The 13,927-nt window shown below is 39.0% G+C and overlaps 2 protein-coding genes across 2 annotated transcripts; one reads left to right on the top strand and one right to left on the bottom strand.

Moving 5' to 3' along the window:
- Positions 1-221: 221 nt before the first annotated feature.
- LOC103453537 (glycosyltransferase BC10-like) lies at positions 222-3,361 on the top strand. The gene is made up of 3 exons (XM_008393072.4): positions 222-706; positions 1,147-1,692; positions 2,500-3,361. Exons 2-3 carry the CDS (start codon positions 1,174-1,176, stop codon positions 3,133-3,135), a joined length of 1,155 nt encoding a protein of 384 aa, XP_008391294.1. The 5' UTR covers positions 222-706; positions 1,147-1,173; the 3' UTR covers positions 3,136-3,361.
- Positions 3,362-3,496: 135 nt separating this feature from the next.
- Positions 3,497-6,543, bottom strand: LOC103453536 (IAA-amino acid hydrolase ILR1-like 4). The gene is made up of 5 exons (XM_029096932.2): positions 5,949-6,543; positions 5,730-5,855; positions 5,139-5,453; positions 4,249-4,377; positions 3,497-4,066 (listed from the first exon to the last, which is right to left on the bottom strand). The coding sequence occupies exons 1-5, from the start codon at positions 6,309-6,311 to the stop codon at positions 3,659-3,661; spliced, it is 1,341 nt and encodes a 446-aa protein (XP_028952765.1). The 5' UTR covers positions 6,312-6,543; the 3' UTR covers positions 3,497-3,658.
- Positions 6,544-13,927: the final 7,384 nt, after the last annotated feature.

Raw genomic sequence — 13,927 nt, 5'->3', positions numbered from 1 at the left:
AAGGCAAAAAATGTAAATAAAATAAAGAAAAACAATGGAATGATGTAAAAGAGTGCAACTATAATGTTACGATCCATTCAATGATACGGGTATGTAAGATATAATAATTAAAAATAATCTATTAGACTCCTACATGCAAAATATCACTGTTAATTTTTTGGACCACTTAATAAAATGTACCACGAGTGAAATAAATGTTAAAAGGTAAAAACATAGAAAGTGGAAGCATTTGAAATAATTTTGCTTTCCCTTTCCCTTTCCTTTTCCATTTTCCTCTGCACCAGCTCCACGGATCAAACCAATCAAACAAAATCCCACACACATCCTCCCTCCCTCCTCGGGGTTTCCACCACTCTCCTCGGGGGTTTCCACCACTCTCTCTCTCTCTCTCTCTCTCCCTCCTCTTTCTCTCTCTCTTGAATGCTTCTTCCGTTTTACTTTTCATAACACCCCACGAAGACAAACCAAAAACAAAAACAGAGGAACAATGAAAGCCCCTTAAACCTCTCTCTCTCTCTCTCTCTCTCTCTCTCTCTCTCTCTCTCTCTCTCTTTAAATTTCATTCCTTCGTTCAATAAATGAAAGCTGGCGCAAACTCGAGAGAAACAATTGAAGTGAGGAAAGTGTGAACCGATCTGCTTCGCTTCCTCAAACGTGTCCGACATTGATTCATCCACATATTGCTCTCCTTCTTGCAACGCACATGGTATTAGATTCTCTCTTTCTAACCATGTTGCATGTTTTTTTCATATTTGCCAGGAAAATGGGAATACAAGCTTTTGTGATTTGAATTTTGATCCCAAAACTTTCCTTTTGTTGATTAAAGTTACGTTGTTTGGAGATATCCCATTTGGAAAATAGTACTTTCGTTCCTGACTTTGTGATGTGATCTCGATCTTTGTTGGATTTGGATACGTTATAGGCGTCCATTGTTCCATGAATTTGAAACCCCATAACCCAAAATCCAAACTTTCTTCACGTTTCACTTTGGAAAGTGATTTTTTTTTTTTTTTTTTTTTTTCAGAATTTGGGGTGTCCTTGTGTGATGATTTGAATCCAAAAAAGTGTTTTTTTTCAATCCAAAATTCCGAAAACTACACAACCCATGATTTGAATTTGAATTGAATTTTGTTGTGTTTGTGGCAGTTCGATTTGATTAAGATTTGAATCAAGATGCAATCAAGGGGGGTGGCATTGGAGGAAGGCAAGGATCCTACAACTACATTTAAGTCCAGCCATGCCAGGGCCCTGCCATTGCGACTCGTTCAATTTCTTGTCATGTTTGTGCTTTTGGGTATTGGGGTTTCGATTTTGAGTATGCACACAATTAGGTTTTTTGGTGTTCAACATGTGGCTCCAACAGCACCTTCCACCATTAGGCCTTGCTTCGAAGAGCCGAGTAGTTTAGAAAGTCGGATTAGACCTCCATCTAACCTGTTGCACGCCATGAATGACACCGAGTTGCTGTGGCTCGCTTCACATACTACTCAAATAAAGGAGTATCCGTTTAAGAGAGTTCCAAAAATTGCCTTCATGTTCTTGACAAAGGGACCATTGCCAATGGAGCCTCTTTGGGAGCGGTTTTTTAGAGGACACGAGGGGATGTATTCGATCTATGTTCATTCGTTGCCATCTTATAATGCCAATTTCTCATCTACATCAGTGTTTTACAAGAGACAAATCCCAAGCCAGGTACCCTAATAATTATTGCTAGATTTCTTATATGAATTTGCTTTGATTGAATTTGTTTCATTCATTTGGCGTTCTTGTTGTGAGTTCGTACTTTTGAATTTGTATTGTATGTCGAAAAATAGTACATTTGAATTTGTCATCTAAAGGTATTGAAAGATGAACTCCTCCAACCCATGTTGGATTGGACCATCCCATTGTACTGTATGATTTTGCAATCTTTATTGCTAGTCTTATGTTGTTTTAAATCCGTAAGCTATTAAATTTCCCAACCATGATCAACTAAAAATCCTCACACGAATCGTCTGCTAATTCTTGCTGTGTTATCGTGTTGGTTAGGCGCATTCCGTGACCATCCTTGCACAGCGTGCATTTTGCTTCCACCCTGATCCATGTTTAAGTACCGAAACGCGAGTATCTACTTTGAATAACACATGCATTGATCAATAGGGAACATGTTGTGGTTCTAAATTGTTTCCTCCGTTGGTTATACCTTCATACATACGAAAAAACAGTTCTCTGTCACTCCTCTTGCCTTTGTTTAGCACTTTTTATTGATAGCGTTGGAACATTGTTTTTGAGCTCGGTTAGTTGTTAAAACTGTCTTGTCAGCCAGTTCTTTGACAAGATTCGGGCACTTCGTTCTTTCTGTCTGAAACTGAAACTGAAAAACGCGATTATGTAGAATGTTCAATGGAATAATTCTTTTATCACTTGGAAATCCCTATTTCTCTGTGGCTTCTTAAGCATAATTTTCGGAACTAGTTCTCATGTATTTAGACCTGTGACCATTTATATTCTATGATTCAGGTTGCCGAGTGGGGAGAGATGAGTATGTGCGATGCTGAGAGGAGACTCCTAGCTAATGCGTTGCTTGACATCTCAAATGAATGGTTTATCCTCCTTTCCGAGTCATGTATTCCTCTCTACAACTTGAGCATTGTCCATCACTACCTATCAAGATCCAGGTACAGCTTCATGGGTTCATTTGATGAAATCGGGCCCTATGGGAGAGGACGTTATGACGGACGCATGGCTCCTTTGGTCAATCTCTCTGATTGGCGTAAAGGGTCTCAGTGGTTTGAGATTAATCGGAAACTTGCAGTTAGGATTGTTGGAGACACAACCTACTACCCTAAGTTCAAGGACTTTTGCAGACCAGCATGTTATGTGGATGAGCACTACTTCCAGACAATGCTAAGCATTGAGACACCGCAGCTTTTGGCAAACAGGACCCTTACCTATGTAGACTGGTCGAGAGGCGGTGCTCATCCGGCTACATTCGGCAAAGCAGATATTACAGAAGAGTTTTTCAAGAAGACCGGAAGTGATACATGTCTTTACAACAACCAGCCAACCTCACTCTGTTTCCTTTTTGCACGAAAGTTTGCCCCGAGCGCTCTGGGACCCCTATTGGAATTAGCATCGAAAGTATTTGGGTTTTGACATATCATCGGCTTCTAATTGCCTGTCCGGAGAAGTGCTGATCGGAGCATGTGATTGTAGTTTTGAGTTAACCCCGGACTCGTCTGCTGAGACTGATCGCTTTGTACCCAAATTCAATAGGGTTTTTGACTTCAATGTTAAAGGATATTGTATGTATATAGAAATAGGGCTTAAAATCAGGATCTTACATAAACTTGTGGTGCAATAATCATCAATTTTTCCCCTCTGGAGATTTCATACACTAGCTTTAGAAAATCTTCTGATGCGATTCCAGCTTAATTTTTGTGCTGCATAAAGCACCGTGGATCATATTACCAAGAATGCTTGTATAACTAAACATCACCTACCTATCTGGCAAATGTTATCCGAAAATTACAACATTGATCATAACCTAATGTTGATACATGAATGTATATTTTTCCGAGGAACCAATCATACAATGCACGGTTGCTGCAATATGGAATCCTCTGGTGAATATGAAGACTAGGTAACGTTCGAACCAACAAATTAATCAATGAGCTTGTTATAATTCATCGTGGTATTCTTGCGCTGGCGAAGGAACTTCCTGTGGAAACTCGAGCAAATACCTAACAGCTAAAGCAGCATGGAGCGCAGCACCAAAAGGAAGTGCATCTTCATTGATTCGGAAGTGAGGTGAATGAGGCGTAGGCAGGGGTCCAAGTGCGTCATCTGCCATTCCAAGCAAGAAAAAGTATCCAGGTATTGCCTCTTGGTAATATGCAAAATCCTCGGATCCCATCAACGGTTGATGGTCTTTAACCTTTTGGAAGCCAAGCATATCTCCAGCTACATTTCGGAAGTGTTCGTGCAAGTCGTTATGGTTTATGGTTGGGGGGGAAATAGGTTTCTCATCTTCAAAGAAATTGACAGTTGCGATGCACCTATGTACGGATGCTTGTCCTGTTATAACCTGGTAAAAGAAGCACATCAGCCTTTTGTTGCCAAAGTAAGTTCAAACCGAATGCTCAAATGGCAGTGATGAACTAAATTGCCCTCGAAAGATTATCAATATATAAAAATTAAGCACATCAGCCTTGTAACTTATATTTTTTTCATAACATCCATATTATATGAGCAATTTAACCATTTTACCTGCTTAATCCGCTGCTTGAGTTGCATTAGGCTTTTCATTGTAAATGCACGGAAAGTACCACCTATTTTGACAGAATCTGGAATAACGTTGAATGCGTCACCTCCTTGAAACTTTCCAACAGTGACTACCTGAAAATATATGCTTTCAACTTAGTTGACGAGAGGACTTAAAAAACGAACAACTTTACTAAACATGAATTAAGCCAGACAATTTTCTGCAAATGCACTAAGTTCTAACATAAGCAGTAAGTTATCCTAAACTCTTCAAAGGATAGGAATGGTGGAGCATAAATAAGAAAATGGTAAACAAAATACTTGAAAGTTGACATTAGTGTATATGTTATCAGAGTTGATATTTTATTTTTGTATTTGTTATATTCACATGAAATTAGTGTATATGGTCCTTCAATTTTCTTCCAGAGAAGTTCGATAACTTATGATAATATGCTTGCATCATCAGAAAGGAATTAAATATTAATGTCACTTATCATAGCCTCTCGTCTCTGAAAATAAAAGTGAAAATTTTCTCCCTATTAATCTCATTTCTGGCAACTCTGTGATTTCAATCTACTTCAAAATCCTTAAATACTGTTAGATTGTCCTTGCTTCAAGCTATTTTATATCTAGACAACCAAATGCTGGAAAGCAATGCAGTTGTAGGTAACCATCAGGCAGCCACCATATTAGACAACAAAAATGCAGAACACCATCGCACTTAGTAGTGCTGCAGTCATAAGATTTGAGTGAGAAGACAAGTGTAAATAACCCAAGTACAAAAACCAAACAAGGAATCTACTGATTGTAATAAGATTTGAGTGCATTATAAATGGGCTCAAAGCATGCGCCAAAAAGATCACAACTTCGGAAAGAAAAAAAATGACGGGTTTTACCTGTGAGTCAAGTGGATCAGCTTCACGCGAAACAAGATGTTGCAAGCTGACAATCACATTAGAAGCTGCCAGTATCGGGTCAACAGCATGGTGAGGAAGGGCTGCATGACCGCCTTTTCCACTTATTGTCGCTTCAAAGAAGCCACTCCCAGCAAAAAAAGGACCAGGTCTGGAGGCCACTTCAGCAATAGGTATGTGGTTAGCAACATGCAACCCAAAAATAGCACTAACATTCTCTAACGCTCCACCAGCTATCATTTTCTTAGCCCCTGCTCCTCCTTCCTCCGCTGGTTGAAATACAAGAACAACTGTTCCCTGTTGATGTTGTAACAACAATACAAAAAGCTTACAATCTTATGAGAATCATAAAAGTCACATTATGCTTTCCAGTTACGAAACCAAACATGAAAACGGAAATGTGGGGGCAAACGATTTGTCTAGTCCCGCAAACGAATTCTCATATATGCATACTCAGATCATACACCACAGACATCAAAAACCTATTCATTTGTTACCAATTACAGAAAGGAGTGCAGTAGTAACTAGTAAACAACAATAATATGAATGAAAACTAAGATCAAAGAAACAAACCTGCAAATCTTTCTCATGGTCTTTAAGGATCTTTGCAGCACCAAGAAGCATTGCAACATGAGCATCGTGCCCGCAAGCATGCATTTTCCCTGCATTTTTACTCTTGTGCTCCCACTCCACCATTTCCTATAAATACCAAATCCCATCTATCAAATTACAAACTAATTAGTACATCTACAACAAAAACTCCACCTACCTAGAGTATTTTCATAGCCAAACCTGCATAGCCAGAGCATCCATATCAGCTCTGATTGCGACGAAAGGCGGTTTTCGGGTGCCAATGAAGCCTACAACACCAGTAACCCCAATTGGGTGTTTATATTCAATACCCATTTTATCCAATTCTGCTCTGATCAGCTCACTGGTCTCAAATTCCTCATAACCCAGTTCTGGGTTTTCATGTATTTTCCTCCTGATTCCCACCATCCAATCAAACACCTGGGGTTTCTGGGCTAGATTGAGCAGCTTCTTGGGGATTTCTGAGACCCCTTTTGAGCTCAGAGAGGAATCTGACAGCACAGCTGCTGGAACAACAAACACAGAAAGAACTAAAACCAGAGAGAGTTGCATGCAGAACTCCATGATTGAAAGTGGAAGAGAAGGTGAAGAAAAAAAAGACCAAATATAAGAGGAGAGATGTCTGCTGTGCTGAGTAGCTGAGCATAGAAAATTGATGGCTGCTTCGTCATGCTGACCAGGTTGTACAGTCAAAACAGCAAACCCCCACCTGCTGAATTTTCCAATTTGCGCACAATTTAGTAATGATTTAAATGTCTTGGCAAATGTATCTGTACTTACTTTAGCATAAAATATCAAGCAGCCATCAAATCTAGTTTTTCTACTTCCTTGGCGTGATGAAGGATCTCTTTACCTTAATGTGACATATTAATAAATGGAGCTGTTATTAATATTTAAAATATGTAATTATACATTGGATATATTTCTCACAAGTATATATATTTTTTTTCTTTCTAAATTTAGAACATTTAGAGCGCACAATGAGAATTTAGGAATGACAATGTCATTTCTCATTAATAAAGATTTAATGTTTAACAGAGTGTATTCGTATATAGGTACCAATTAGTATTACCATTTAATGGTATAGTTTTTACTTGTAAGTAGAGGTTTTAAATTTGATTTGTATGGATTATGATAACGTATTATATTTGTGTAGAGTTAGATGTCCGGCCCATTGGGTTGTCTCACTCCCCCCCCTTATGCCTACTTTGGCATACTGTAAGCATTAATATTTATAAAATAGTAATAATAATAGCAGTTTAAAGACCTCTCATCCAGTATAGTATTAAACACAATATAAATTAATCCATCTTTTATTCCAACACAACATTGTTCGATGCACAAATTAGTCTATCTTACTGAAACAGTCAATACAGTTCGACATGCCAAATAAGGCCTTAGAGTATAATATCATTGTATAAAAAAAATTAAGAAATCTATAAAAAAAATAAAAAAACCAAATACGTTAGTCTAGAGTAAGGGATGAAATTGCACAGTACAAATGGATAGTGTTTTGGGATGGTTTCAGTTTATTTATGGTTGTGCCAATGGTTTAAAGACCAAGCTTTATGGTTTTGGGCTTCGTCTGGGCTTTTCGTGTTGCCTCGGTGGGCCCTGCTTTGGTTGCCACCAAATGACCGTTTGCCAAATTTCCATTTTGAAATGAGAGGCTGCAATCGCATTGGATCGATGGGGAAGAGGTGAGGTGGTTGTAGTGACGCAAAGGAGGAGCTACGATTTCTTTGGATCAATAGGGAGAAGGTGAGCTAGTTGCAACAATAGAGACTAAGGGATTCCTGTAGGGAATCTAGGGAGATGAGGAAAGAGGGAAGAGTGAGGTGGTTCCAGGGGGGGGGAGGTGACGTCGTTGCACCAATAGAAAGCAGAGGTTGCGTGTAAACATGTTAGATAGAGGAGAGAGCGGAGGGTAAGATGATCAAAGATGGGGTATGGGTGCCGATAAGTGTGTGGTTTTGTTGACAAATGCTGGAAAGAGAGGGTAGGTGACACGCCCCGACCCTGATATTCCTTGAATACCAGGATAAACACGTGCTGGCCGACACCCAAGGGTGACAAAAACCATTAATTGATACAAAAGCTAAGAATAAGAAGTAAATAAGGGTTATGAATTTAAATACAATGAGTTAATAATTTAGGAACGTGTTTAGAGCATACAACTAACTAGAGCTCTAAAAGAAATAATACAAAATTGAATGAACAAGGGAGTAGGTCCTACACCAAGAGGACTCGAAGATATCTTACCACTACGGAAGTGCCTTGACACTGGGATTGTATGCCTCGACTCTAAGTCCTGAATGGGGGCACAAAACAAAGGTGAGTGGACCAAATTAATATATATATATATATATATATATATATATATATATAAAATAAAACGGTTATCAAGATACTAACCCCCACAGTTTATATAATGAAAACTACTAGCATAATAAGTGATAGGTTTACTAAAAACCCTAGCATGCCAAAAATAGCTCAATATAGGCCAACAATTAACTCCTCTCCAAAAACGAGACGATAAACAATATATTCCATAAACATGCTTAACATAAAAATCAGTTCATAAACTCGTAAGGCATGCAATTCATTTATGCAATTAAACCATAAAATCATATAATTTTAGAAGGGGTCCACTCACATGTATTCCACTATTGGAGAGCCACTTGAATTAGGATGGATTGGATCACCTCCCACAGTTGCACCTAAACACCAATAAGATTAGGTTTAAATAATTGGCTTAAGTGTTTAATTATTATGACCCAAAGTTTGGGCCGGGTCCCCAAAAAGTTATTGGACTTAATCTAATAACCAAAGCGAATCAAATGAGCTGGGATTTTAGCATGTGGGTTGGGTCCTTAAAGATTTTGGGCTTAAATAGGGTTAGTACTTATTGAGTTTTGGGTTTGGGTAGTTTAGGAACACATGGGTGGTTTGGGCTTGAGCCCAAACCCAAACAACACATATACACACACGCCAGCACACATACACATGCATGCACAACACACATGTACACACCTGCATACACAATACACTCACACACCCACACACACGCACGGCACCACACATATACACACGTGCACCACACACTCTCACACGCACTCACCACACACACTCACACACGCACAACACACACACACACTTACACACGCACAACACACACACACACGTACAACACACACCCACACACGCACAACACACATACACATATGGCACAACACAAGTGAACTCGTCGGAGTTCATTGTCGGAACCGGACATGCATGCACAGAGGATGGCAGGGGTTATGGCTTGAATAAAGGGTTCAAAACCTCATCCAGTTATCACAGAGACAAAAGGGAAGGGATTAGATGCACTAAGACACCCACCAACTTCAAACTCGTCGACATTTCACCGGAGTTTGTTGTCGGAGCTGGGTTCTTAGCATAGAGAAGATCTGAGGTCAAAACCCTCGAGTTTTGCCATAAACCCAACATCACAAATCATAAAATAACATATATAACCCAGAAATTTGAAGAAGGAACACAAGTTTCACCTTGGTTTGAGTTTTAGAGCATTTGAAGCTCTCGGCTTCAATTGGTAGAACACACAGAGGTGTTCTAATGATATAAACAGGTTATAGCTGAGTTCCTCAAGCCTCAAGGACTCTAGATATATGGTTAATCTGATGGATTTGATTACTTTTCGAAGAGGAAGGGAATGAGAGCTTTCGGAGCTCTAGAGAGAGTGAGAGTTTCCGAGAGAGAGAGTGTGTGCAGAGAGAGAGAGTGAAGAAAGTGAGAGCTAAGAGAGGTCTCGGGGTGGGGGAAAAGAAATAGAGTGAGTTGGGGTGCTACCATGTGGCAATTTGAGGGAGTTTGAGAATCAAGATAAAGGGTCCAAATTTGGTTAAGAAAAGGGGACTAAATACATAATTTCATTAAATTTTTGGGGAAAACATGTACTTATACATATAATTGGGGGTTGGGTGTAACAGTAGGGTAAGGAGAGGGTAGGGCTGGTCTTGGAATTTTTATTTCAGCTGGAGGTCCTCCTTGCAACAATTTCTGTGCTTTTCTCCTCATCTTCTGAACTCTGCTTTGTTCTTTTGATTGCTGCCATGTTCTTATTTTTTGTTTTTCTTGGTTTTGTGCTGCTCTTTCATTTTTGCAGTCCCTCTGCAGAGATTACACTGTACGTGCCTTTGCTCATTTTTGTTCATGGTCGTGTTGTTTGTTATTTTGGTGGTGATTGCATTTTTTTCATCTGTGCTTATTTTTGGAGGTTTTCTTTGGGACAATATTGTTTGTTGCTTCTCATGGTTGCTATTTTGGTTAGATTCTTGCTTTTTTTATTTATTTATCTGTGCATGATTACCAAATTGTTGTTAAGGATTTGTATGGCGTCATTAATTTATTTGTTTAGTGTTGATTGTGTTCATGTGTCTTCAGTGTTTAATCAATTGTCATAGGAGAATCTTTGTTTTCTGTTGAAGTTTTTTCCATCTGTCATGTTGTTTGTTATTGTAAGGGTAAGTCTGTATCTTTTCATGTGTACTTATGTTTTGGGCGATTCTTTTGGGAGAGTATATTGTTTTTCGCCTCTGACGGTTGTTGTTTTGCTTGGATTGTTGTTTTTTATTTACTTGTCCATCATTGGATAATTGTTATTACTCTTTTGAGTGGCTTCATGAATGTTTTGTTCATTGGTGATTTGCGTTCAGTTATTTTCAGTTCTTCATGATTTGTCATGAGAGCGTCTTTGTTCTACCTTCAAATGTTTTGTAGCTGCATGCGTAATTTTAATAATTGGATTTTCTATGTAGGTTTTCTCTTCACAATTTAGGTGCTTTGTTGTTGTTCGCTTGTGGTTGCGTCTTGTTGGTCTTGCACTTTCGCGGTGATTAGATATCTTGCCCTTTAAATATTTCATGCCTTTTAAATTTTTGTTTGGTCTTTGTTTGGCTTGCAGTTGTTGTCCTTGCTTAATTATTGTAATTTGATTTTTATTATGTTGTATTCTTATTTAATGAATGTGTTGATTGCGCTTATTGGGAATTTAATGCGGTTATTTGATGAATATGCTTATTGTGACAGCCCGTCCCAAATGTATATTATTTTATCCTCGATAGCGTGGAAATTCCTTTTATACCCTTGGATGTTGAGCACATTGTGTAGTGGTGTGGTTTGAGTTTGGGTTTTAGACTAATATAGTTAGTTCCTAAGTTTTTGGAACTTAAAGTTAATGGTTTTGTTGTTGTTAATAACCCAAAGCTAGACCACACACACTCATACCCTCACCCGTTAACCTTTCTCTCTCTTCCCTATCTCGGTTTTCATCCATTATCCATACAATTGTACGGTCAACTCGTGAACCAATCAATTCAGTCACGGATTGAGGTTTGGAAGCCATCTTCGTGTTCCTTGTGAGCTCAAGAACACACCTATACCATTTTTAGAACGTGAATCCTTCGAAAACCCGAGAACCCAGAAATCCTAGATTTTGAGCACTGTTCATGTGATCGTGATTGTGGAATTTTCAGTGAGTTTTAAGGTTCTAGGAAGCTTTAGGACGTCTTCTCGAAGCTCGGGGAGTTATCTTAAAGTGTTTTGGACGTCGGAAAGCTCGAGTTCATCGAGTTGCAGAGGTTGCCGGAGTGTTTGAGGTTTTTCCTACGAGATTTCGTGGATTTTAGGGCTTAAAATTGGTAAGGTTTTGTTCTACTCGTTGTAAGCTTCATTGTGGTATAAAATGCATGAATTTTAGTTGAGAATCGAAGAATATATAAAGGTTTAAACTTTTTCCCAGTTTCCGGGAACGGTCTCCGACGAGCGGAGGTAGACGAAGGTGAATATTCCGTCAAAGTTGACGGAATATTCCTAATGGAGACTAACGGCGTCAGATACCTTTAACGGAATATGCTTGTATTTAACGGAATATTCCCTAACGGCGTTAACTATTCCGTCCCCTGTGCCAGGCACGTGCTTGGGCATGGGGCGCGTGTCTGGTCGTGCCTTGGTCGGCGCGTAAGGGCGCGTAGGTGCTCGGAAATTTTTTCTAAAAATATGGGTATGTTCCTGAGGTTGAGTAGGTCATGGTGGTATATTCAAATACCCCATTTGAGCAATGTATGAGAAGTTATTTCCTAGTTTTGTGTATGTGCTTTAAATAACGTTTATTTAGTTATTTTACATATAGGTGAGACTTATCCGGAAGACGAGCGCCATTAATCAAGGCTCGGGGGTTACAACCCTTTGACATACCAGTGAGTGGGCTTTTGGTTTTTGCGTATATACCTATATACTTGAGATTTTTCCAGAAAATGAATTTGAATGATTATATGTTTTGAAATTCCATGCAAAGTATCTGCCTATTTTATTTATGCATTAGTAGTTGCATATATTTATGATTGGTGCTACGGACGCACATGTAAGTGCCAGGTAAGTTCATAAATTAAATATATGAGATTGCTTTAGTTATGCGAGATATGATGTGATGCATTGAGAGCTCATAAACCTGCACCCCGGTGTTAGTGCTCCCGCCTAGAGTTAGGGCACAGTGCTTTACGTGATGTTCACCTCTCGCACCATATGCTCACCTTGGATCCAAGTTAGGTGCACAGACTTGTCGTACAGACCACTTTAGGTGGTTCCGACTCGTAGGTGACCCGCGATCATTCGCACAATCTTCACGTGATCATAGCACTAGAGCATATTTATTTTACATCTAGTCCTGTTGTACAGACCACTTTAGGTGGTTCCAACTCGTATGCAGGATATGATATGATTGAGATTGGTTATGAGCTATAGACTCAGCCGTGCAGGTCACGTTAGGTGGATCCGGCTGATATGATATCTGGCATTAATACATTTTAACTAGATTACTTATAGCATTTCATTGAGATACTTTGGCATGGTATATTTCAATGGGTTTTCATCCTGAGCTTGATTTCTGATATAGCATATATTATTATTTTTCTGGAAAATTATACAGGTTTTACGGCGAGGGGTTAGAACTTTTGAGAAATGAAATGATTTTGAAAAGCTTTGTTTTTGCCCACTCACACTTTATGTTTTGCACCTCTCCAGGTTTTAGGTAGAAGTGCTTTGGTGGCTCACGGGGATTTCAACGGTGGTTCTGACAAAACATCACAAATGTAGGATCACCTTTGGATGTTGTATAATTAGTACTTGTCCAGTCGGACTACACTTAGGTTATTTATGCTCTGATTATGTATTTCACACTTAATCTCGCACTTTCACCTTATCTTATCTAGTACTCTAGTTGATTTGGCTTTTGTTTATTTGCATTTCCTTATATCTTTATTTCTTCCACACTGTGCACATGGCTACGTCACCCTCATGTGACGGCCAGCATGCCTCGATTTAGGTTGAGCTGTGTCACTGGTTTTGTTTTTTGGCAAATTACTGTGCTTGCTGTGGTTTATGGTTTTTGTATTCTTCTATGTCTAGTGATTGATAGGAGCATATTTATGCGCCTTAGTTAGCTAGTTCTTATGCATTTTCGTTATGTTTTCTTAGTTAAAGTAGTCTTTTAAGCTATTTCCATGTGTTTTCAGGTTTTAAGGGTATATTATACAAAAAGATGCAAATTGGAGCTTTTTGGAGCAAAAGTGAGCTTGGATTGAATAGCACATGCTTGGAGCAAAAAGTTTGGACGAAATTGAAGATTTGAAGATTTGAGGATTCCTAGTCCAAGAAGGAGTCCTAATTGAAGAAGGATTCCTAATCAACAAAGGAGTCCTAATTGAAGAAGGATTCCTAATCAACGAGGGATTCCAAGAAGAATGAAGATTCCTACTCAAACAAGGTTTCCTACTTGAAGTAGGAAAGTTAAGCCTAAAAGTTGCTATTTTGGGTTGATCTTTCCGAAACCTAAATGGCCTTAAGTTTCAGCGACATTAGAAGGTTCTTAAGCGTTGGAAGGCACAAAGAAAGGTTGGAGAGCAATTCCTTATCCTTGCCGTGGGGTAGGGTCTATTTCCTCTTAGTTTTGGGTTTCTAGAAGCCCTATCCTTTTTCCCCTAACCCTTGCCGCACTTCCCCCATTCTAGAACCTGTTTTCTTGCCTTGCAAGGCTTTCTAGAAGCCTTATCCTACCCTATCATTATCTGCTGCACCCCCTAGGCCTTTTTCCTTGTGAATTCTGATTTCTAAGCCTTTTTCCT

This window comes from Malus domestica, chromosome 17 (genome assembly GCF_042453785.1).
Source record: "Malus domestica chromosome 17, GDT2T_hap1".
NCBI lineage: Eukaryota > Viridiplantae > Streptophyta > Magnoliopsida > Rosales > Rosaceae > Malus > Malus domestica.
The sequence above is the reverse complement of the archived record's forward strand: the minus strand, read 5'-3'. Positions and strand labels throughout refer to the sequence as shown.

Excerpts from the sequence above, each read along its gene's own strand:
- LOC103453537 (XM_008393072.4), top strand. The coding sequence starts at position 1,174 with ATGCAATCAAGGGGGGTGGCATTGGAGGAAGGCAAGGATCCTACAACT. Across the intron at positions 1,693-2,499 it reads AGAGACAAATCCCAAGCCAG|GTTGCCGAGTGGGGAGAGAT; the intron begins GTACCCTAATAA and ends TCTATGATTCAG.
- LOC103453536 (XM_029096932.2), bottom strand. The coding sequence starts at position 6,311 with ATGGAGTTCTGCATGCAACTCTCTCTGGTTTTAGTTCTTTCTGTGTTT. Across the intron at positions 5,856-5,948 it reads TGGATGCTCTGGCTATGCAG|GAAATGGTGGAGTGGGAGCA; the intron begins GTTTGGCTATGA and ends TGGTATTTATAG. Across the intron at positions 5,454-5,729 it reads ACCATGAGAAAGATTTGCAG|GGAACAGTTGTTCTTGTATT; the intron begins GTTTGTTTCTTT and ends CAACATCAACAG.